We start from the raw sequence: 23,369 nt of genomic DNA on the forward strand, positions 1-23,369 counted from the left end.
GGCCCGCGGCAGTTGCGGCGGCGGTGACGGGGGCGGCGACGGGGGCGCGGCGGTGGCGGCAGTGACGGGGGCGGCGGCCTCGCGGCTCTGGTGGTACCGACTCGGAGACGGCGCCGCTTCTGCAGGTACCGTGCCCCCCGCACCGGCCTCGGGTCCGGACCACGCCGGGTCCCCCTCGGCCCGTCCTCCCCAGTGAGCCCCGCCACGCCCCCCGGGACCCTCGGACCCCTTCGTCTCTCCGTTCCCTCGGACCCCCGCCTCCGCGCCCCTCCTTCCAGACTCGTCCCTCAGCCCCACGGCGCCCCTTCCCAACTCCCATCCCGGCGTCGCAGCCGGGGTACCCCCGTTCTGGGCCCGCCCCCTCCCCGTGGACCCCGAAGGTCTGGGGCCCCACCCACCCGAGCCCCTCTGGCCGCAGACCCTCGCTAGCCCGGTGCTCCTCGCGGGGTCCGGGAGTCACCCCTTTGTGCGTGCTCTTTTCTTCTCATTTCGGAAGGACTTGGAGTGGGATTTGTTGTCGTCTTTGTTCTGAATTAGGAGTAATTGGGAACACGGGAGCGCCGCAAGAAAGGCCATCCCCGGGTCCTGAAGCGCGGTGGTTTGCTCGGCGTGGCTGGGCGCTGCCAGGTGCTGGAGGGGAAGGGTTCCGGAGACGGGTGAGGCTGGCCCGGGTTCGGACGAGCGAGCAGTCCCCGAAGGCCTGCAGCCCGCGGGGTGACGCCAGCCGGATTCCCGTGGTGGGGGGGGGGGGGAGCGGGTCTCCCAGTGGGGTGGCCGGCCAGGGCTCTGGATTTTGTTAGACCTTGATTCGGATTCCCGTGAGGTCCTGGGTATGTCACTTTAACCTCTCTCAGCCTCAGTTTCCCCCTCTGTAAACTGGGGGTGTTTATAACTCTGCCTTCTGACACTAGTGAGAAAACAGTGAGGTGTCCGGGATAGAGCCCTTAGGGGACACTTCTGCCTAGAGCCACCTCTTGATCTAATTCGCGGCCACTCCAGACAGCCCACAGCTCACTTAGAATACTGAGTTATAGCAGCTAATCGCTAACGTTTAGTGAGCACTTAAGTTCAGGCACCGTTGGAGATGCTTTGTAAGTATGACCTCATGTAATTCTTGTGATCTCGGGCAGGAACTATTCTGCCCGTTGTTTACAGGTAAGCAAGTTCACCTTCACCCAAGACACAGTCTTAGGAAGCGGCTCCAGGAAGTCTATTTTCAGTGTCTGTGGTTTCAGTCACTACAGTAATATTCCAGGACCATAGTGTTCGTAGTGTTTTTGTTTTTTAGTAGATATTAAAAACGGACATGAAATTCATATTACGTGAAATTCACCGTTCGAGATGTTAGCTGTTTCAAAGTGTGTTCTCCGTAGCCGCATATTCGCTATCCCCAACCATCACCACTTTTAAATTCCAGAACATTCTCATCATTCCAGAAAAAAAATCCTACCCCATTAAGCAGTCACTCCCCATGCCCATGCCCCTGTGCCCTGGCAACCCTAATCCACTTTCTGTCTCTGGATCTGCCTTATCTAGATAGTTCATATGGATCGGATCGAATGGTTTGTAGCCTTTGGCATCTGGCTTCTTTCACTGAGCAGAGTGTTTTCAAGGTTTGTGTAGCAGACGCTCTTTTTTTTTTTTGAGAGAGAGAGAGTGTGAGCAGGGGAGGGGCAGAGAGAGAGGGAGGCACAGAATCCAAAGCAGGCTCCAGGCTTTGAGCTGTCAGCACAGATCCTGACGTGGGGCTCGAACCCACGAACCGTGAGATCATGACCTGAGCCGAAGTCGGATGCTTAACCGACTGAGCCCCCCAGACATTGTTTTTATTGCTGGCTGATACTCCACTATGTGGACAAGACCACATTTTGCTCATCCATGCATCTGTTGATGGACGTTTGGGTTATTTCCGTGTAGTAGCTGTTGTGACTAGTGGTGCTGGGACCGTGGCTGCGCAAGTTCCTTTGGGGCCGTGCGTTGTCAGGGTGTATGCCTAGGAGTGCGTGCCCGTTACTTTATTTCCTGTTGCACAAACGGAGACCTGAAACCCAGGACCGTTGGATCTTGGATGAGGCCTCCCATGTTCTGGTCTTTCCACTGAGCTCCCTGTGAACTCAGGTTAGCAGTAGCCTCAGAATTGGCAAAGGGAGGCAAGGAAATTCCAAAAAGTCATGATACGCCAATAATAACTTGGTCGAAGTGCTGACCCAAAGGTTGAGAAGCTACTTTCATTTTTTTTCTCTTCAAGAGTGAAATCTGAGCTGTGAACATGAAGCAGTATTTGCTTCTGTTTGTTAAACAGATACTGTGTGTGCGGCGTTGTGCCAGGTGCTGAGGAGGGCGGCTAAAGACGGGTGCGGGCCCGGCCTCACACGTCACCGGGCTGCGTGAGAATTAAAGACGCACATCGGAGACGCAAAATGGTGCCACGTTTGTGAAAAGGATATGGGGGGGAGCGTGTTTCTGACTTGGGGCTGGGCGTTTCTGGAGTGAAGCGCACCACAGCACAGACCGTACGGGAAAAGATTGATAAATTTGATTACGTTGAAATCAGGACATTCAGATCATCAAAAGCACCAAAAAAAAAAAACACACCATAAAGAGACAAAAACATACAGAGAGGCAGTGGCTGGAATATAGTACGGAAAGGAAGACGACGCGGTAGAAGTGAGGGTGAAAGCGAGGAACAGGCAGTTCACAGGCGCAGAGCCTCACGCAGCACAGAAGCCTCCAGGGATGCCGTCAGCCTTGTGCGGAATCAGGAAACGTAAATTAAAACCGTAGCTCGCGTTTCACAGTCACCCTGGGGCGGAGGGTGAACCGGCCACTGTGGAGGGGCAGTGTGAACTCACACTCAACGATGGGCGTGGGGATCGGGCACACCCCTCCGAGGGGCTCTTGCACACGTGCTGGGGGGGTGCACCAGAATGCGCGTGGCAGCTCTGTTCATAGTTGTCAAGCCAAAAGAAGCCCAACCCAAACGTGCATTGGCGACAGAACAGGCATTTGCGTCGTGGTACGTTGGTGCCAGAACATGGTGTGCAGCAGCGACAAGTCTGACCGAGGCTCCAGGAGTTTGGTCGAGTCTCGGAAGCACCGTCGAGTGAGAGAACTAAGTCACCAAAGCGTAGACATGCTGTGATTCCTTCACGTAAAGTTCAAAACCAGACAAAACTGACCGCTTTCTGTCAGAATCCGTGCTGGGGTAAAAGTACAACCTTTTTTTTTTTTCTTAAGGGCAAGGGAATGGTGATGTCAGAGTTCAGGAGGGCGGCTACCGCCAGGGTGGCGGAAGGGGGTACGATCGGGGAAGAAGCAAGGGGGGGCTTCTGAGCAGTCTCTTGGGAAGCGGGTGGCCGCGTGGGGGTCTGTGAGTCTCTGAACTGCGCGTCATGGGTTGGACAACTGGAGTGGTTTTCAATTCTTTTTTCAAGTTACAGAAAAATTAGTTTTTTAGATGCATCTCCTGCTCTCCGGGGGCCTGTGCCATAGTCGGGGAACCAAGAGATGAGGAAGACAGTTGAGCAGAACGCAGAGCGGTGTGGTAAGGGCTGCGTGGGTAAGACAGACAGACAGGAACTCAGGGACTTGGTGCAGGAAGCCTAGGAAGGAGAAGGAAGCGGTTGGGGCTCCCCTCCATCCCGAGGTCTGGCGTGTCCTCAGTGTTGTCCGTGAGCGGTGGCATTGAACTGGGGTCCTGAGCCGGTCTCGGGAGGGCGGATGGGATTTGAGTGCAGAGAGCAAGACAGACGGAGGCTCTGTGAGAGAGGTAAGAGACCTGTGAAAAACCGTGAATGACAGTGAAGTCCACAGCCCTGGAAGTTCACGGAAAAGCTGGACAGCGCCGGCCGTTGATGGGGACCGGGCCGTGGGGGGACTCGGGACCATCCGAGGAGGCTCTGAGGCTGTTTTCTGGATCCCGTGTGCACTAGAAGGTTGTGCTTTAAGGGATGTGCAGGATTTGCAACTTGTCTGTTTACTGTCCTGAAACCTAGACTTGATGGTCTATTTTTCCTTCCGTCCATCCATCCATCTTAATGTCCTATTGTTGCTGTTACAGATCACCACAAACGTAGTGGTTTAGAGCAGTGCAGATTCATTCCCTCACGGTTGTGGAGGTCACAGTCCCGCTGGGCTGACGTGAGGTGTCAGCAGGCTCTGTCGCTCCCGGAGGCTCTGTGTCCTGCCTTTGGCAGATGCTTGGGGTGCCTGCACTCTCGAGATAACCCCTGGCCCCGTCGTCAAATCCAGCGGCCTGGCGTCTTTAAATCCTGCTCTGTCTCCTTGACCCTCACTTCTTGACCGCGTGTCCTCTGACTCTGACCTCCTGCCGCCCTCCTGTAAGGACACGCGTGAGCACAGCCGGCCCACCCGGACCATCCAGCATCGTCTCCTCAGCTCGACGCCCTTAACTTCCTTACGTCTGCAGAGGCCTCTTTGCGTGGGAGGCGATGCACTCCTGAGGCTTGAGGCTTGGGATGGGGACGGCTCCGGGGGTCATTATTCAGCCCGCCTGCTGCATTCGGTGGTGCTGGAACGGCCTTTTCCCATCGCGCTTGCTTCATTGTCCTGGAAAACGATTGGGCCCGGCTGTGACGGTCACCCAGGCCGCGCTCGTTTAGGTAATGTGGTGAAGTCGGTGTTTCAGCCGAGACTTGTCTCTCAGAACTCTAGGTTCACGGGGGTGTTTGCGTGAGGTTTGCCTGTCGTCTTCACTGCTAAGTCCCGTCAGCTCCCCTCCGGGCCGGGGAGGATGTCACTGGCCACGGCAGTGCTTTCAAGAGGGGACTTTGCTCTGTGCATTTGTGTTTGTTTTTTTTTTAAAGCAGCCCCCCACCCCATGCCCAGCATGGAACCCAATGCGGGGCTTGAACTCACAGCCCTAAGATCAAAACCTGAGCTGAGATCAAGAGTCAGATGCTTAACCGAGTGAGCCCCCCAGCCACCCCACTGTTTGCAGTTTGCACCCTAATTTTCCCATGGTGCTTTTGTATTTGCTGTATTAACCTTTAGAGCAGTTTTTTTTTTTTTTTACAAGGCTTGTTTTAGGACTTGTCTGGGTAGCAAAAAAAGTAGAATTCATAGTAAAACTGAGAGAGAGACACGGATTCTCGTATACTCCCTGCTCCCCACATGCAGGGACTCCCCCATGGTCAACATCACTCCCCAGAATGGTGCCATTTTTTTTAATGTTTGTTTATTTTTGAGAGTCAGAGAGCACAACCGGGTGAAGGGCAGAGAGAGGAGAGAGAATCCCAAGCAGGAACTGCACGGTCAGCATGGAGCCTGACGCGGGGCTCGAACTCACGAACTGTGAGATCATGCCCTGAGCTGAAATCGAGAGTCAGACACTTCACTGACTGAGCCACCCAGGCGTCCCAGTACTTGTTTTGTTTTAGTTATTTAAAGTTTATTTATTTTGAGAGCACAGTTGGGAAGGAACAGAGAGCCAGACAGGGAGAGGGAATCCTAAGCAGGAACTGCTCTGTCGGCCCAGAGCCTGATGCCGGGCCCGAACTCGTGACTCATGAGATCATGCCCTGAGCTGAAATCCAGACTTGGACCCTTAACTGACTGAGCTTCCCAGGCGCCCCCACTCTTTTTTTTTTTTTTTAAATCAAGGCTGACCCTACACTGAACATCATAATCATCCAAAGTTCATAGTTTACTTAAGAGACTTTTACGTGTTTATGAATGAGCCCTGGTGGATACACCTTGTAGGAGTAGAAAATGCCTAACAGATGACGGGGAACTGCCCCTCTCCCTTCTGACTTTTCCCCCACCTGTTTCTCTCCTGTCTTGTTCACTGATGAGTTAGTTTTCTGTAGAAGCAAGAAAACAGAGCTTCATAATAGGTTTTACAAGCCGACTGTGTAAGGGTGAGAATTTGAGGGTTTCAGTGTTGCTTTCTCAATGGGTTTTTCTAAGTTTTAGGCTAATACCTAAAATGAACTAGTCAGACCTTCAAAGCAAGTTAAATGCAGCTCAGTAGGCTTTTAGACTTAAATGTGTAATAAGCTCTCTCAAACCTGGGTTTCCGTGAGGTCTCCTGGCCGCTAATGGCTTTGGGGAAGTCTTCGTTTCTTCTTTCATTAGAAAGACGTTACTTTCCATCATGTACCACTTATGAAGGGTGGGGGAGACGGTTGAGAGAAGACGGAGTCAGGAACATCTGATTTCCTGTTATTTTCCATTTATGGTCCATCTGGGCGCGAGCGAACACTACGTGTCTGAGACACAGCGAGAGCCCGTGCGCTCTCACCTGAGGCCGCCTCGCCCCCATCTGGAAGGACCAGGGTTCAGGGCCCCTCGCCGCCAGCCCGCACCGCCACAGCCGCCGCCCTCTGCCGCCAGCCACCTTTCCAGCAGCCCCGATTAGCCCCCTCCTTTGCCATAAGGAACTTAGTCCACATGCTTCTGTTTGCCGTAAAGGCCTTTTCACAATCTAGCCTTTCCTTCCCAGCCCCCTTCCCACCCCTTGGGGCGCTTCCTGTGCTGCAGGCCCGTTGCACTTGTCACATTTCCCGGCGTCTGGACCTTTTGCAGTGCTGGGCCCTTGCCTCCTCTCTGCCCGAGAAGGTCTCCTACCCTGTCCAGCAGGGCCCTCGCCACACTGCGCTGGATGGCTCTGTTCATCTTGCGGTGAATTCCTTGTGCGCAGGGACGGCAGGTGCTTCGTTGTGAAGGGTCCTCCGTGTTTGACGTTTGGTTCTTCATTGCTGTTTGAGGAGTTCGGTTTTCCTGGTAGACTTGCCTACAGACCGGTGACCACACGTCTTTAGACTTCCTGGCAGTATTGTTATTCATAAATTGACATTTGACTTTGTTGGTCTTCTGTGAGTTTGGTGGATGTGAGTCAGCTCTCTCCATCGTAAGCTGCGTCTGGGGAGTGATGACGTTGCATTTTTGTCCCTCAGGGCTGTAGACCGGACCTAGAGCGTGTCAGCCCTCTGAGTCTCTGTGATTAAAAAACCAGCAAACCACCACCAATGGAGCAACGGCAGTGTATCGTTAAGGTCTCTGCCTCTGGGGGAACTGTGATGTGAAATATCATTTCCGTAGCCCTGTGTCCGGGCGTTGGAGGGGAGTCTGACGGTAGCGCCGGGAAGCCGGACCACGCTGGGTCCACAGCCCCGGAACGCGCCGCTGTCACCTCGCCTCTGCAGTGCCGCGTCTTCCTGCTGCGCCTGAGATCGAGGGCCTCGGTGGGTTTGGCACACGGGGCATCTCAGCCCACAGGGGGCCAGGGAAGTTTGCTTGGGGGTCCCTCCCGCGCAGAGGAGGCTGAGAGGGGAGCTGAAGCCAGGTAGTGTGGCCTTGTGTCGCAGCTGGCTGCCGAGCTCCTGCTGTGGGCCGCGGGCTGTGGAAGGTGCTGGAAGAACACAGAGGACCAAAGTGTGGCCTCAGCCCTGGAGATCTCAGCCTGCAGGGGGGCTTCAGAAGCAAAATGGTTTGAGACCGTGTCTGGGGTGGAAGGAGAGGGATCCTGAAAGCACCTGCCCCACGCATGGGCACAAGGCACTGCCACGCACTCCGCAGGCCGCTTCCTTCCGCCACCTCCGCCAGCCGGTCCCATGGTGCCGTGTGCCTGGGTGCAGGCGGGCGGCCAAGTCCCCGGGACCGTGGAGTAGAGGCACCAGGGCTGTGCAGGGGTGGGTGGAGGAGGGTGGTTTCTGGGGAGCAGACAGTGGGGCCCCAGGGAGGCTGGGTGGTCACCAGGGGTAAGGCTGGCCGGTCCGCTCACCCCTACCCCCCCCCCCCACCAACCTGCCTGTTCCGGGGCTGCGTCCCAGCCCCTGGGGTCCCTGCAGAGTGTATCTCCCCCAGCTCCTGGAGCTGGGCTGTTCCCACGTCGTGACGTGCGCCGTAAGACAGAGGTTTGGGCTGACAGTGGGTGTCCGCCGTCCTCGGGGTGCGGACACGCTCCGCTGCCTGCACCGGGATCCCGGCCCGGCGACTCGGGTGTCGTCTTACTTTCAACACCTTGCTCTTCGGTTTGTGTAGTTTCCCTGCTGAGCCGTGAGGGCAAAAGGAAGGACCGTTTCACGTTAGCTTTTGTTCGCAGGTGGGGGCCGAAAGGGGACAGAGCAGCGTATTCCCGAGGGGCTGGAGCTGGCAGCCAGGAGGTGACACGACACCAGGGTAGGTGATGGCCTCGGCAGAAGGTCCTGAGCCTTCTTTGCGGTCAGGCACCTGTCGCCAGAGCTTTTCTTCACAGATGTCCAGATTCTTGGAACAAATCGTGTTGGAGATTGAGGGGAGAGGACGTGCCGTACACAGCGTCCCGTTAGTGCGAGGCCATGCGGGAGTCACACCTGCCCGTCTCTTTGGCTGGAACCTCCTTACGTGGCCTCCATGCAGCTGATTTCCCCCCGAATGTTGCTTTGGTGACGACCCAGTGGATCTCGATGCATAGAATTTAAATTCTCACGGTGTTGCAGTGTCTTAGATATACACCACCTGGATTAGGAGAAGAAGAGATGTAATATTCGAAGGTTCCGGATTCTTTGATGTAGTTTTGTTATTCTTAATTTTATGACGTTTTGTTGGAAAAGCAGTAGTGGATACGAGTATTATTTTTTGCATTTACCTTCCTCGTGGCTTAGCATTTGACTAGTTAGGGCCGAAGGCGCTTGCACACTTTAAAAACAGTATTTCAGGAATTTCCACAAGTGGAGGTTTAACGTGGAGGCTCATCATTGTGTTCTGACAGGAAGTTAGTGGTTGGGTGCCTTCTCTGAGATCGTGCAGGTGCCGCTGCTGAGCGGCCGCAGCCCTTGTGAACAGCTTGGGAGCACGCCGGGTCAGGGGCACATCCCACCAGCCACCTGCCTCAGCAGGGACCCCCGGGGAGGGTGGCGCGACACTCCCCTGACTCCAGCGTCTGGAGCCTCGGAGGGGCACCCGTGGGCCACGGGGGCAGCGGGGACACGCTTGAGACACGACCCGACTCTGAATGTGCCTCAGAGGCCAGCGGCCTTCCGCGTGGGAGACCGACCGGCACGAGGAAGGACATCGTCTGCCCAAATTCTGTTGATCTCGATACTTCCTGTGTCGGGAAATCTCAGCCAGCGTAGTTCACGGAGAAGAATTAGCCCAAAGGAGCGTTTAATTGCCCGTAACCGTTGTGAAGCACTTGGTGTGCGTCCTTAATGAAACTTGGAGTGTTTGCTCTTCACGGTCCATTTTCTCATTCTTGTTGAAGCAGGCACCTGTCTGTGAGCAGAACCCCAGTTTATGGCGTTACCGGTAGGTGATGAGACGGGCCAGCTGCAGTGTTTGGGGGTTATTTGGGGAGAGCATTGCTTTCAGGCCATGGCAGCTGCTTCGTTGGCGACCTGGTGGCCGGGGGACAGCTCCCCGTATCCGTGCTGTGGGGCTTTGGGCCCCCGCTGCCCGTTCATCTCCTCCGTTGTCTCTCCTGTTTCTTTGTGTGAGCTGTTGGCTTGCAGTCCGGATTACACGTTCACAGATGTATCCGCTGGTGTATATTCACATACCCATCTGCATCCAGCAGGTTTTCCATTACTTTACGGGCCTTTTAGCACAGTGCGCTGTCGCTCCTGGACCGGCGGGCGCCGCTTCCGCAGCTGATTGGTTTTCTCCTGTGTCGCTCGGTTTCTCTCTGTGGAACTGACTGAGCTCCGATCACATGGCAGTGGGGTGGGCGGGGATTCACTCATTCTTCCTTAAGCTTAGGCCTATTTTTGATGCTTTTTGGGGGGATTTTCTTAGTTCAGGAATGTTTTTTTTCTATTTTGGCGGGACTTCTAAAGAGGGCCATTCCCAGAAATGTTCTGTGTGTTTTGGATTAAAGTCATTTGCCTTTTATGTAATAAATGCCTTGTCCTTGTGTTTGTGCATTTGAGTTCCTCTCATTTGCAGTCTCTCGTGGTCTCTTTGACCTCCTGCCCCTCGCAGTCAGCACACAGCTGGATCTGGCCTCAGCAGCCCCCAGGTCTAGTCTAGGACCAAGTTTATCAGCCTTGGTAGCTCCTGGCCTTCGTCTGTCCCAGCAGCGTCATGTCCCATCACGGGCACATGCAGACCGGTTCGTATGGGATTTAGAACTGTTTTGTCAGGGGCGCCCGGGTGGCTCCCTCGGTTGAGTGTCCGACTGCGGCTCAGGTCGTGATCTCACGGTTCACGGGTTCGAGCCCCGCGTCCGGCTCTGTGCTGACGGCTCGGAGCCTGGAGCCTGCTTTGGATTCTGTGTCTGCCTCTCTCTCTGCCCCTCGCCCGTTCACACTCTGACTCTCTCTCTCTCAAAAGTAAATAAATGTTAAAAAAAATTAAATGAATACAAAAAAAGAAGAAATGTTTTTGTTAAATGGCCTTCTCTTTTCTGGGGTACAAATTAATTAACTCTTCTGTGAATCCTTAGCATCTGCCCTGGTACCTGGAACATAGTGGGGTCTTTGTGAATGCCTGCTGCATGGATACTTACGAGAGTGAGTCGTGTTGCACTCTTTGTGGAGATGTAGGGAGCAGGCAAAGGTGATGGTACTGCAGTGACCTCAGCAAGATGGAGGCATCCTGCTCTGTTGTCAGTTAAGAAAACCAGTGCTGGGGCACCTGAGTGACTCAGTTGATTAAGTGTCTGACTTCCGCTCAGGTCACCATCTCACGGTTCGTGGGTTTGAGCTCTGTGTCCGGCTTGGTGCTGACAGCTCAGAGCCTGGAGCCTGCTTCTGATTCTGTGTCTCCCCCTCTCTCTCTGCCCCTCCCCGACTCGTGCTCTGTCCCTCTGTCTCTCAAAAGTAAATGTTCAAAAAAAATAAAAAAAAAAAAAGAAAACCAGTTCCTCGGGTTTGGGGAGTATCTCTTCGTAAATATATGTTTGTGTATATTATTTATCCATAACATAATTTATGTGAACGTTTATTACACTCAGTTTTGGCTCAAATGGATTGTAAGCTCTTTTTGGCCAAGGCGGTGTCTTAATTCTGCCTCTGTTTCTTCGGCTCGCTCTCGGCGTGGGTGGTGGGCCTCTGCACTGGCTGATTCGAAGAAAGCAAAGAAGTAAACACACCTCTCAGCTGTTCCATGAATTAGAAGTCTGTCTGTCACTGTGCTGGGCGAGGCGTTTTTTTTAGGGCGCAGAGCATATTGTGTTTATCTCTGTATCTACAACATGGAGCGCAGAGCCTGCATTTTTGTAGGAATTTGATTGCTCTTGGTAGTTATGTTGACTAATCTTCCTCAGACAAGAAGGACTTCATAAGCCACTGGATGCTAATGAGATTATAAATTGATTGGATCCATGGGTTACATGCATTTGAAACATTACTGTTACTTGGATGCATGATTATGAAGCTCTGACATCTGTAGATGTCTGTCTTCATCCAGACTACGCGGGTTCCTGCCACCTGAGGAAACAAAGCTGCTCTCCCCCCGCAGGCTGCCATGGCTGCCGCTGACAGCTTCTACCTCTTGTATCGGGAGATCGCCAGGTCCTGCAGTTGCTACATGGAGGCGCTGGCCTTGGTTGGAGCCTGGTATACGGCCAGAAAAAGCATCACCGTCATCTGTGACTTCTACAGCCTGATCAGACTGCATTTCATCCCGCGCCTCGTGAGCAGAGCGGATCTGATCAAGCACTATGGAAGCTGGGCGGTCGTGAGCGGTAAGGACTGCTACCCCGGGAACAAGACAGCCCTTCCTGTTTGTGTTTTAAGTGTTTTAAGCCTTGCGCGAGGAGTTCCTGAGTTTGCGAAGTTTTCCCGGGGAGCACAGTTCCGTTGTGATCGCGCTCGCGTTTTCTCACCGCGCTCATCTCGGAAGGACTGTCCTGTGACGTTCTGCTCCCCTGTGCCCGTCCCGCCCCAGCCCACCTTCCCACCTCTTGCTTTTCCTTTGCCTCTGTGGGGAAATTGTCCTTAGAAACTGTCACCACTTTCAGAAATGCTTCCCTTAAGTAAAATTGTATCTTGATGTATCATTGTCCTGGGAAAGTACCTCCCGGCAGCTTGAACACTGTTTCTACTGTGATTCCCAGTCAGCTCGGTGAGCCTGAAACTGCCCTTCTGAGTTTATTTCTAGCTGACCCCTTCTCTGCGTGACCCTGGCAATGGGGTATTTTTAAGGCTCGCTGGGAGGGTTGCTGGAGCGACCTTGCTCACGTGCCCCGACCTGTGCCGCAGGCGCCACGGACGGGATCGGAAGAGCCTACGCCGAGGAGTTGGCGAGCCGCGGCCTCAACATCGTCCTCGTTAGTCGCAACCAAGACAAGCTGCAGATGGTTGCTAAGGACATTGCTGACACCTACAGCGTGGAAACCGACATTATAGTGGCTGACTTCAGCAACGGCCGCGAGATCTACGACCCGATTCGAGAAGCCTTGAAGGACAAAGACATCGGCATCCTGGTGAATAACGTGGGCGTGTTTTATCCCTACCCCCAGTATTTTACTCAGGTCTCCGAGGACACGCTGTGGGACATCATCAACGTGAACATCGCCGCGGCCAGTGTGATGGTCCATATCGTGTTACCGGGGATGGTGGAGAGGAGGAAGGGCGCCGTGGTCACCATCTCTTCCGGCTCCTGCTGCAAACCCACTCCGCAGCTGGCTGCGTTTTCCGCTTCTAAGGTAACGGGCTCCCGACTGGAAAATGAGATCCCAAGGCCGCAGGACGTGTGTTACGTGCTTTGGTCCAGGCTGCTGAGCTCTGCGTCAGCAGCTCGTATTCACTTATGTTGTGTGTTTTCCTGAAATGGTAGGAAGCGAGCCTTTTTTCTCCTGATTTTTCTTCCATGTTCCTGCCCAGAGTAAGTCTTTACCCCTGCTCCGCTTTCACAGGCTTATTTAGACCACTTCAGCCGAGCACTGCAGTATGAGTATGCTTCCAAAGGGATCTTCGTACAGAGTCTCATCCCGTTCTGCGTGGCCACCAACGTGACCGCGCCGGGCAGCTTTCTGCACAAGTGCTCGTGGTTGGTGCCTTCGCCGAAAGTGTACGCGCATCATGCCGTTTCTACCCTCGGCATTTCGAAAAGGACCACAGGATACTGGTCCCATTCTATCCAGGTAACCGCATGCGCTCAGCTCTTGTGATTAGGTCAGTGCACTCTGGACCTTTCTACGTGACACATGGCAACGTGATGGAAACCTGCTGCTGAAACAGGAGGCCCGCAGATCCTGATTCTTAAACCTGCCCCTCTCAGTGGTTCTGGTGATCGCTAAATTCTCTTCTGTGAAATTATTATTTTCTTTAAGAACATCATAATCTGCGTGACCCCCCTAAGGCAGAAGATACATTGCTTTAATATAGGATGGCAGCAGTATACAAATACCAGTACTTACGGGGGGTTTCAGAGTAACAAAGATTCCAGTAGTGGTCGAGAGGGTGCCTCTGAGTCAGCAGTGTGACCCACGGACGTAAAACCAGAGTCGGTCTGTCCGCACACAACCGTGGGGCTGGCCGAGGCCTCAGGCATTCCGGGACGCGTGTGTGCCAGACGCATGGACTTCCCGTTGGGTTTGCTGCTCAGGCGTCACAGTGGCGTGCGCCCTCGGGGGCTGAAAGAGTGACTTGGTCGTTTGAAAGTTTGGTTCCGCGTATTCGGTGGAGAGCGCGTGGTTTGTGAGAGCAGACTTGGGCAGTCAGCAGGCGCGCCCTCGTCTAGAATTGTTGCTCTTTGATTCGTAGTTTCTCGGTTACCAAGCAAATAGTTTTCCGACCGTTCCTGTATAAGGATTATTAAATTGGCCATCACCAAATACTCAGGTAAGTCAATCAACTGTTTTTACTTTTATCAAAAGATTTGGCTAAAACGTCCTTTAACAGGTGGGGTTTTGTTTAGGCGGTTATCTCCAGGCCCCTCACCCTGGAGGAGAGCAGAGAAGCGCAGCCCAGGCGTTCTCGAAGGCACCGGACGTGGGCTCTGTGAGAAACTAGGCCCCAGCCGGGCCGAGGCTTCGCGCTGGGGGACGTTTGGACTGCGTTTGTAAAACACCCACATTTCCATGGTCATTAGTTTATTTTTCTGCTCAGAAAACTTATTAATTTAATTCCTAGAGTGGTTGTTTGTACAAACCTGTTCAGACTTTATATTGTTGTCTGTTTTCGTTTTTATTTTACTCAAATTATGTTCAGCATTATCACTTTTGTCTTTTTCTTTTTAAAATCCTTTTATTTTTTCCGAGAGAAAGGGGGAGAGAGAGAGCATGTGAGCGCTCACGAGCCGGGGAGGGGCAGAGGGAGAGACCCTGAAGCAGACTCTGCGCTCAGCGCGCAGCCTGATGTGGGGCTCCGCCTCAGAGAGATCATGACTTGAGCCCAAATCAGGAGTCAGCCGGTTATCCAGCCGAGCCACCCGGGCACCCCACTTTTTTTGTTTTCAATTGTACAACAAAGGTCTGATCGTTGATCACTGTTTTGTCCATAGTCGGATTCCCTGATAGCTTGGGACGCTGTGACTTTTCTTTTGTAACAATCATTGTCTCTTCTGAATATGGTTTTCTCAGCTTGTAAAGATCAGATTTTGGTAGGATTTCCCTCCTCCGTCAAGCATTCGTCCCTAAGGAGTTTCCCGGGTGAGGTTTGACGCGCCCCACCTGCCGTCCGTCTGAAGTGTCCTCTGTGCTCCTTGTCGCACGTCGCCTTCCACGTGTCGAATTGAGTGAGAGCGATAGACTGTGTCCGGTTTCGAATCTTGGGAATCTTTGGTGGCTTTGACGAGATCTCATGCAGAGTGTGCGCTGCGGGAGTGGCCGGGGGGGGGGGGGGGGGCCCGGAAGCCTGTGCTACACGGATGCGGCGGCGGCAGGGGGGTTGGGCCTGCGGAGGGAGTTGTATTTGCCAGTCCGGTTACGGCAGCAGGGACGTGGCTGTTCGTGGGTGCCGGGGGGAAGGGCTGTGCAGAAGAGCAGCCCCAGCCAGGCTGGGGGCCGGGGGCCTGGGTGCCGGGGTGCCAGGGGTGGGGGCGGGACCAAGCACCCTGGACGGGAGGTGACATGGGCTTGGGGACCCTGAGGAAGCTGTGGAGGCCAGGAGGGGCTGCTGTCCCGTGGCTCCCGTGAGGCAGGGGCTTGCCCAGCGAGGAGGTCTGAAGTGAGTGGGGGTGGCAGGGGGGAGCGTGGGGCATTGCGGGCGGGAGAGTGACTCTGGCGGGAGCTGCTGCCGGGACAGCCTCTCCGGTGATCTCACAGCCCTCTACTGAGAACGCAGTGTGTGCAGTGTGTTCACTGACGGCTGCTAAGTGTGTAGACGGCTCTGTTCGATGCGCTCGCAGAGGTCGGCGGGGGAAGGCGTCCTCACTCCCCCCACCCCCGCCGGGTCATGGGTGTCCGCAGAACCCCCTCCCACCCAGGAGGAGAGCTGGCTCGTGGCTGCGCCCCTTCTGCTGGCCTGGCATCCATGGAGCCAAATGACAGCATCTGCCCTGTGCTAGCTAGGGGTCTTGACGATTTGCAAGCAAAAGATGGGAAACAAATGATTTGGACTTAAAACGGCTGGAAAGGAGTCTAGCGTCTTCCCTTTAGCTGTTGACTAGTGACCAGCACTGATCTGGGAGCTCTCCTCATCTGCAGAAGCGGCACCAGCGCTGTCGGCGGCCTCGCAGCCGATGGCTTCCCGTCTCTGGTCCTTGGCACGAAGGCCAGGGACGCTCCGGTACTTGTTAGGCTGAAAAAGCCATTAACCTGACCGTTGGGCCAGTAAGGGTCTTGCTCAGGAGTGTGGGGGCTGTGCTCCCGGGGGCCGGCGGGCCAAGCCGCAGGGCGTCTGAGCTCTCTGCTCTGCCTTGCTCCCCGCTTTGCCGTATTGTCCCCCGCCTGTGTACACGTGGCTACTGGGAAAAGAAGACGTGGCATTTAGAGGGGAGGGGAGCTGGCCGGCGGTGAGAAGGCCCTGGCATTGCGAATGGAAATGTGGGTGAGGGTCCAGGGGAGGCAGGCTGGCAGCCGTCTCGGCCCCCCGCCCAGCCCAAGCTCTCCGCTGGCCGCCGGCCGCCAGCAGGAAAGGGGACGGTGAGCCACACAGCTTCCGCCTCGTTTCTCCCTTTAGAGTAACCCCTGAGGAAGGGCCCAGCCCAGGGACCTCGGGGCCTTTTCCGTCTCTTCCCGGCCCGTTTCTTACCTAGGTCCCACTCGTCCCAGTGCCTGAGGAATGTATGGTGTTAGCGGTTTTGCTGCCAGTAGAACATGTCCATTTGCCATTGACTTCCTCCTCTGGCTGCGGGTCCCCAAGTCTTAGTGACCAGCAGTCCCTGTGGGGGCGACACTGCATCCAGATCAGTTACTGTAGGCTTTTGTCCCGGGGGAGAAGCAGCTCCTTTCCTTGGCCTGCACAGTGGGTCAGGGTTTCTGAACATGCACAGAGCCTTCTAGAACTCAAGACCCAACCCTCCCTTCTCTCCCTCTCTCTCTCTCACACACACATATACACACACACACACACATATTCTCACTCTCCTTCTAAACAAGTAGATGGGTCGCTCCTTTAGTTTCTGATCTGTCGGTCCACAGGGGTAAAGCTGTCTCCTCCTCCATGAGCTCTTTGCACCCAGCTCTCTCCACGCCGCTACCCGCGTGCCAGGACACCCCCCCCCCCCCCCCCCCCGGACGAGTTGGAAGTGGTGCGCGCCAGTGACGTCTCCACACGTGGCACCTCAGGACACTGGCACAGTACACCCTGATGCTCGGCCCCTTGCAGTAGCCCATGGTCGGGAATGGGGCGAGACACAAGCAGACTGTGAGGTGCTGACCCCTTCCCCAGTAGTCCTCCCTTACCGGAGGGGATGCGTTCCGAGGCCCCCAGTGGGCGCCGGGAGCCAGGGCTTGAGCCGCACCCCGTAGAGACCGTGTGTTCTCCCGGATGGCTCACTCATGATAAAGTTTAACTTACAGATCAGGCACAGTAAGAGATTCACGACAATAATGATAAAGTAGAACAGTCATGACAATACACTGTAGTAAACGCTGTGTGACTCTGGTCTCTCTCTCGCTCAAAATATCTTACTGGCCTGCACTCACCCTTCTTGTGAGGACGTGTGAGTGCGGTCTCTCCGAAGATACCTTGCCGTGCGGTTCGCAGCCTCCTCGGTGTCGTGTGCGCCTCTGTGACAGGAGGGAGTGAGGTGGCAACGGCATCGGGCTGCCATTAGCAGGCAGTAAGTCAGGAGGATCAGCTGCTTCTGGACCACAGTTGACCTTGACTGTGGGTAACTGAAACCCTGGGAAGCACAGCCGAGACGGCAGGGGCACTGCTGGACCCGGAGGAGGGGCCCCAGTCCTGTGGCCGGTCCCCGGCGCCTACGTGTTTGAGTGCATCCCTGCTCTCAGGGGCCTCCTGACGACCGGAAGCGGACTTCTCGTATCTCCTTGGATGTAGAACCTTTTGCTCTAGAGCAGCCGCTCCTGGGAGGAGGATCCCAGGGCTTTCTCCACAAAATCCTGCTTTGCAAAGAGGTCCGAAGGGGCCTCAGCTGCATCCCCAGAAAGTTTCCCCTGCTCCTGGCCAGGGACTGGGCTCCTGTCTCTGAGATGGTGAGCAGGCCTTCTCTGGAACCTGCCGTGGACAGCTGTGGCCCACGGCTGTCATTCTGCCGGTCACAATGCTGGGACCCCCTCCTAGTCAGTATGGCTTCCCCGGAGTTGCAAAGTACCCTGGGTCTGGGGTGACCTCTGTTGTTCTCTTTCTGGTCAAGCCTAGACTGTTAGCACTTGTCGGCAGCCTTCGCCTCTCCCGCTCCCGCTCCTCAGAGATCAGGTGTCGTGTGCTTTCCCCGCGGAGCTGGCCAGGCCCCCCATCCATTTCCCTTCCGTACCGCACTAGTGCAGCTGCGGTCAGCATAGCGCAGGGTTTCTCCACCTTGGCACGGTTGGCATTTGGCGTTGAGTGATCCCTTGTCGTGGGGCTATCCTGGGCGTCCCTGGCGTTTAGGTCACGGGATGTCAGTAGCACCAGCACCCCGTTTGTGACGATCAGGAATGTTTCTAGACTTTGCCATATATGCCCCTGGGAGGCAAAATGCCGGGGGGAGTCCCTGGGACAGAGCGGCATCGGTAGGAGTCTCCCCCTGGGTGCCCAGGCCGTCATCCTCACCTCAGGTCTGCCCCACATCCCGGTGTTTTTGACTCCGTTCTCTTCTAATTTCACCCCATCCCGCCCTTCGAACTCTGGTTTTCTCACCCAGTACCAATCACGGATACGTTTGTCCATTTCAGCTGCCTTTCGGTCCTGGCGTGGCTTTGTCCTTCTCAACCCAATGAACGTACTGTTCATCTCATGTTGAGTAGAGACGGACTCGTTCTCCTGCGTGTGCGTCTGTCCAGCCTCGTCAGGGAGAGGGGTCAGTGGGTGGTGCGTGTGCACGTCGTATACCCGGCGTCTAGCATAGGTGCGTCTGCAGAGCCAGGTGTTTGGTACAGGAGCACCTGAGGGCTTTTTCTTTTCTTCATATTTAATTGGGTGACATTGTTGCGTAAAGTCATATACTGACACTGAAGTGTCTCTGCTTTGGATTCTAACCTTGTAACCCTTTTCTCTTTTCTTTTTAGTTTCTTTTTGCACAGTATATGCCTGAGTGGCTCTGGGTGTGGGGAGCGAATGTCCTCAACCGCTCTCTACGTAAGGAGGCCCTGTCCTGCAGCGCGTGAGGCTGCGCGAAGGTTTGGGCACCTGCGCCACAGCTCATGGGAGCCTGCAGCATTCCGGCGTCTGGAAGAACACATTTCCCTTCTGTATTTTATTTTATTACCGGGCAGTTAGCATACTGGTGACTCATCGTCTGCAGAGCACGCAGGAGACTTCTAGAGGATGAGGATGCTGTGGAGAAGCCTCCGGGGCCTCATCACATGGATGGTGCGGAAGTGAACACGGACTGAGGACTGGGGCCCGAGAACTGGTTGAGGGAACCTAAATTCTGATGCTTTCTTTTTTTTCCCTGCTAAAGCTGTCCCAAAGCCGTGCGACTTGTGTTGTTCTTCGAGCCACAGCAATCTGATGTTGAAATACAACGTGGCTTGTCAGCTCTCGTAGTTTCAAATTTTTTTTTTTAAGGGAAATTATTTCAGTAGATGAATTATAGTGTCGGTTTTCAAATGTTCATCAGGAAAGACCACGTCACAGTGTTATTTTGTAAGTAAGATTGCTGGAGTCATTGGCAGTACAACTCTGTATCCTACTGTCCAGCTCAGTTCACGTCTGAACATGCTGTTCTTCAGGCCGTGCTGCACTGGAGACCGTGCGTGTGTGTGTGTGTGTGTGTGTGTGTGCGCGCGCGCGCATCCGGGCAACTTTATTTATGGTTAAATTACTTTTGAAAATATGTCTTGTCAAGATGGCCTAAGGTGGACCCATGTGGGCTGTTATCACTCTAGATGACTCCTTTTCCTACTGAACAAGCCCACCCGATCATGTGTTACAGCTTTGCCATGTATATTACACATTCTGGTGTTGTGTTTTTTTAAATCTGCCGTGAAATTAATTCACTGCTAGATTTGGAGCTATAGTGGTTGACCCTCAGTCATCGCTTGATTTATAATTACTGTGGATAAGTAGTGATTTCTCAGCCCGTGACCCATTTTATAACTGAAATTTAGCCCCTTAGAGCGTGTTGTATCTGGTTTTCATGTCCTTTTCTGCGTCATGTTCTCTTACAGAGGCATTATCGGAGTAAACGTCAAGTACTTAATGGAATACTAGTTAAAATATGGACAAATTATGTGTGTGAAATGATGTGTGTGTTAGAAGCTTATTCTTGGTTCGTGTAGTGAGTTGACGCATTATAGCGAACGCCCCTGCGGGTGTGAAGGTCGTTAGGCACGACCCCCCGCGACAGGGGTGAGCAGCGAAACCTACTGTGAGCTACTGTTTTCGGCTCAGGTCTTGCGAAGCCAGGCATTTCTGAGGACCTCTCTCTCGAGATCGCGACGTGAGTGTGACGGTACACGCAGAGCCGGAATTTGGGGCCTATGATTGTGACGCTGACGCAGAAACTAGTAAAGTGGTTGAAATCAGGACTTGGACGGAATTGCTTTCTCCTGAGATAGTCCATCGTGAGCCAGGCCTGAGCACGCTCTGACGCCACCCCCACGGTTTCGCCAGTGCTGTGGCCTCCGTATTTGCAGATCTGACTCACTCAGATCGGTGGTTGAGTTCAGAACCTCTTCCACGTACAGACCAGGCCTTCATCACACAGAAGGGGGACCTGAACATGTGAAAACCGAGTAGTGGCATCATGCAGCGCGGAGCGTGTTGATGGGAGGCAGCGCGGAAGCCGTCCTCTTGTCCTATTTGGCATTGTCCCCACCCAGCAGTTAACTCACTGTCATTAAGACTAGAAAAAAGTTTGACTTCACGCCACATTGACCTGAGTGTTAAATGACATGTAGTAAGAAGCAGCAACTTGATACAAAAACACCCTATTTATACCGAAGGTGTTATGTGGTGAGGTACTGAGTCACTGTGGCCTGATGAGAGTAAGTGAATCGTGTCTGTGATGTTTCCAGATTCTCCGCGTGGCGGGATGTGTGTAAGAACGCCGCTGCACAGCTTGTGAAAGGTCAAAACGAAGACTCTTCCTTAGGTTTCTTCTTTGATAAAATAGTTCTCCCCAGAGCTCATTTGAGAATCATCATTGGGCCACTGTAGGTCGGATTTCTTATGAATGTGAGAAATTAAGAACCTCTGAAACAGTCTGTGAACTGAAAATTTAACAATAAAAACGGTTGCTTCTGCTTCCTTTGGAAGAGGTTTTGCTCCAAGTAATTGTATTTGTAATGAAGGAGCGATTCCCCCTCCCCCCCCAGAAACAGCTCTTTTAAAATTACCAAAAAATTTAATCTGTGAGCACCTGTGGTAGTGATTCATTAAAAGCTGCTAATTCAGCAAGAAAACTGTCCATAACCATGTATCTGTTAAGTCTTTCAAAACGACTTAGATTTTGATCATTGACTTTGGCAACATGGAGATCACTCTTGGTTTTGCCCCGAGCCATTTTGTCTGAATGAAGGATAGATTGTAGGGGTTCAGGAAGGAGGGAAAGAAAAAGGGAGACAGAAGGAGAGACGGTTCTTTTGAGGAGTCTTGTTCTGTTTTAACCTCAGTTATTTAAAATCTTGTCACATTTAGGAACCAGAGGGTTAGGTGGTGTCCTCAGTCCTGTCATCGTGGGCCCTCCGAAACCAAGTCCAGTCTGTCTGTGTGTCTGTCCCAGGACTGGCTCGGATGTTACTCTTTAAAATAGCATTTAGTCTGAATAAAGATTTACCCTCCCATGGAATTTGCAGATTCTTTGTTATACACGTAAAGCATGAAATTATTTTAGAACCTGGGGTGGTGGAAAACAGATAGACAAGGGGCCTGGGGCCCTCATCCTTTCTCAGTAGATTTCCAAAACACCTGTCTCCTGCCCCAGCCACGTTCAGTTTGTGGGGTTCTGAGAAGCTGGCCGCATTGTCCTCTCACCCTGCTTTGGGGCTTCACCATCACGTGACATGGATGTTTTCAGTTCACTAGCCTACCCCTAGATGGGTCCTGTGTTCAGTGGCACAGTGACTTAAAGGCCTGTTCAAAGAACCTTGACCAAGACAAATTCCCCCCACATTAGAACACCGAAGGTTTTTGGTTTTAAGTTTATGTAATTCAAGAGAGCGTGCAAATGCATGTGGGGGAGGGAGAGAAGATCCCAAGCAGGCTCCACACTGTGCTGAGCCCGACACGGGCCCGGGTCTCATGATCATGAGGTCATGACCTGACCTAAATCAAGAACCAGGCGTTTAACCAACTGAGCCAACCAGGTACACCCACTTTTTTAAAAAATTAAGGTTTTTAATTTATTTTTGATACGGAGAGAGACCGCATGAGAGGGGGAGGGGCAGAGAGAGAGGAAGACACAAAATCGGAAGCAGCTCCAGGCTCTGAGCGGTCAGCACAGAGTCCGACGCGGGGCTTGAACCTATGAGCATTAGATCATGACCTGAGCCCAAGTTGGAGGTTAAACCGATTGAGCCAACCAGGCACAGCCACATTTAAGTTTAAGATTGAGTGCCACCATTCCATGGTGGCAGCAGGGAGTGCCTCCCTTGGAGGATTTATGACTACCAGAGTCAAGAATTTTCGGGAAGTTCTTAACATTGATGCAATCTCAAAATGGGGAGAACTTAATCAGGTGTGGCTGGGTCTAGCTACAACCAATGTTTATTGAAGGTGGATGAGTCAGGCTCTGTGCGTTCCATTTAACCTTCACCCTGTGAGGTAGGTATAAATACCTCTTTGGGGTCAGGAAGGTGGGGATAGGAAGAGCCGAGGTACAACTTGCCCAGGATCATGAAGCTAGTAGGTGATGGTGTATTAACCTAGTATATTAAACCAGCTTGGTTAAATGATGGCCAAGGGAATATGAAGTGCTCTGCTTTCTTGTCATGTCGGTGCCAGTCAGCATTTCATGGTGCTGTGGGAAGATGCAAACGGTTTTATCTGCCGATAGCACATCGATTTTTTAGAAGCATTACCTAAAACGTGCTTTCAGGCCCCCACTTGTCGCCAGAGCCAACCCTGGGCCAGTACAACATGCAGGCACCAGACAGTCTGGGATCCTAGTCTCTAAACCACGCGGGCATCTTTGGGGAGGCCAGCGTTTCAGAGTTCAACGCACGGATCCTGTTTCTTCAACAAGGAAAACCACTGGGTGTCAGTGGGTCCCGCGAAGGGCGGCGAGGAGCGGAGTCCGGAGCGGAGCGCGCGGGGTTGGGGCGCGGATTTCGCATGTCAGGGGGTTGATCCCCGAGCCGCCAGCCGGCTGCCTCCCCCGCCCGTCGCGTGGGGCAAACGGGCAGAGGCTTACAGAAGTCCGTGCCCGGGGACGGAGCCCGCCAGGCCCCGGGAGGAGGATGCTGGGGTAGAAGCTCGCAGGCGTTTGCATCAAGTGCTAGCCGTCGCGCCAGGGTCGTCCTCCCTGGCCCCCGACCCCGCGGTGCCGCTTCCGGGCCCCGAGGCCCAGGGTCCCACGTGTCGCTATCCCCGACACTCCACTTCCTCGGCTACGCCTCCCACCTGCCGCCCCGTGCAGGGCCGCAAGTGTCGCGAGACCTGCATCCGTCCTCCCGACCGGGACCTCGCGGCCCCCGGCGGCCCCCGGCGGCCCCCGGCGTCCAGAGCGCGCACGCAGACACACGCAGGGGACGCACAGCCGGTGGGGCTGGCGCTCCCAGCCGTCGCTCTCCCCGCCCCGGTCGCGCCGTCTCGCGAGAGTTGGGAGTAAACAGCCCCGAATGGAGACGCGAGGCGTGTTCGCTGCGGAGGAGCCGTTATCCCGGGCCCGCCGGACCGGAGCTTGAGGCGGTCGGAGGTAGGTCAGGAGGCGGCCCGCCGCCCGGAGCGCCGCCCCGCCGCCCCCGGCCTCGCGGACTCCCGCGCGCCCGA

General features: G+C 54.2%; 2 protein-coding genes across 5 annotated transcripts in view; both read left to right on the forward strand.

Moving 5' to 3' along the window:
- Positions 1-23: 23 nt before the first annotated feature.
- Positions 24-21,228, forward strand: HSDL1 (hydroxysteroid dehydrogenase like 1). Of its 3 annotated transcripts, none has more exons than XM_029925289.1 (6): positions 32-125; positions 8,066-8,142; positions 11,401-11,626; positions 12,144-12,589; positions 12,800-13,027; positions 18,503-21,228. In XM_029925289.1, the coding sequence occupies exons 3-6, from the start codon at positions 11,407-11,409 to the stop codon at positions 18,599-18,601; spliced, it is 993 nt and encodes a 330-aa protein (XP_029781149.1). In that variant the 5' UTR covers positions 32-125; positions 8,066-8,142; positions 11,401-11,406; the 3' UTR covers positions 18,602-21,228. The 3 variants fall into 3 exon arrangements, with proteins under 3 accessions (XP_029781148.1, XP_029781149.1, XP_029781150.1); XM_029925290.1 differs by lacking the exon at positions 32-125 and adding an exon at positions 6,842-7,205; XM_029925288.1 differs by lacking the exon at positions 8,066-8,142 and having other exon boundaries at positions 24-125.
- Positions 21,229-23,168: 1,940 nt separating this feature from the next.
- Positions 23,169-23,369, forward strand: part of MBTPS1 (membrane bound transcription factor peptidase, site 1) — a 49,480-nt gene continuing 49,279 nt past the window's right edge. For both annotated transcript variants that reach the window (XM_029925292.1, XM_029925293.1), the window contains exon 1: positions 23,169-23,295. The gene's annotated coding sequence lies outside the window, so the exon portion shown is untranslated. The remainder of the gene's footprint in view (positions 23,296-23,369) is intronic.

This window comes from Suricata suricatta, chromosome 16, assembly GCF_006229205.1.
Source record: "Suricata suricatta isolate VVHF042 chromosome 16, meerkat_22Aug2017_6uvM2_HiC, whole genome shotgun sequence".
Taxonomy (NCBI): Eukaryota; Metazoa; Chordata; class Mammalia; order Carnivora; family Herpestidae; genus Suricata; species Suricata suricatta.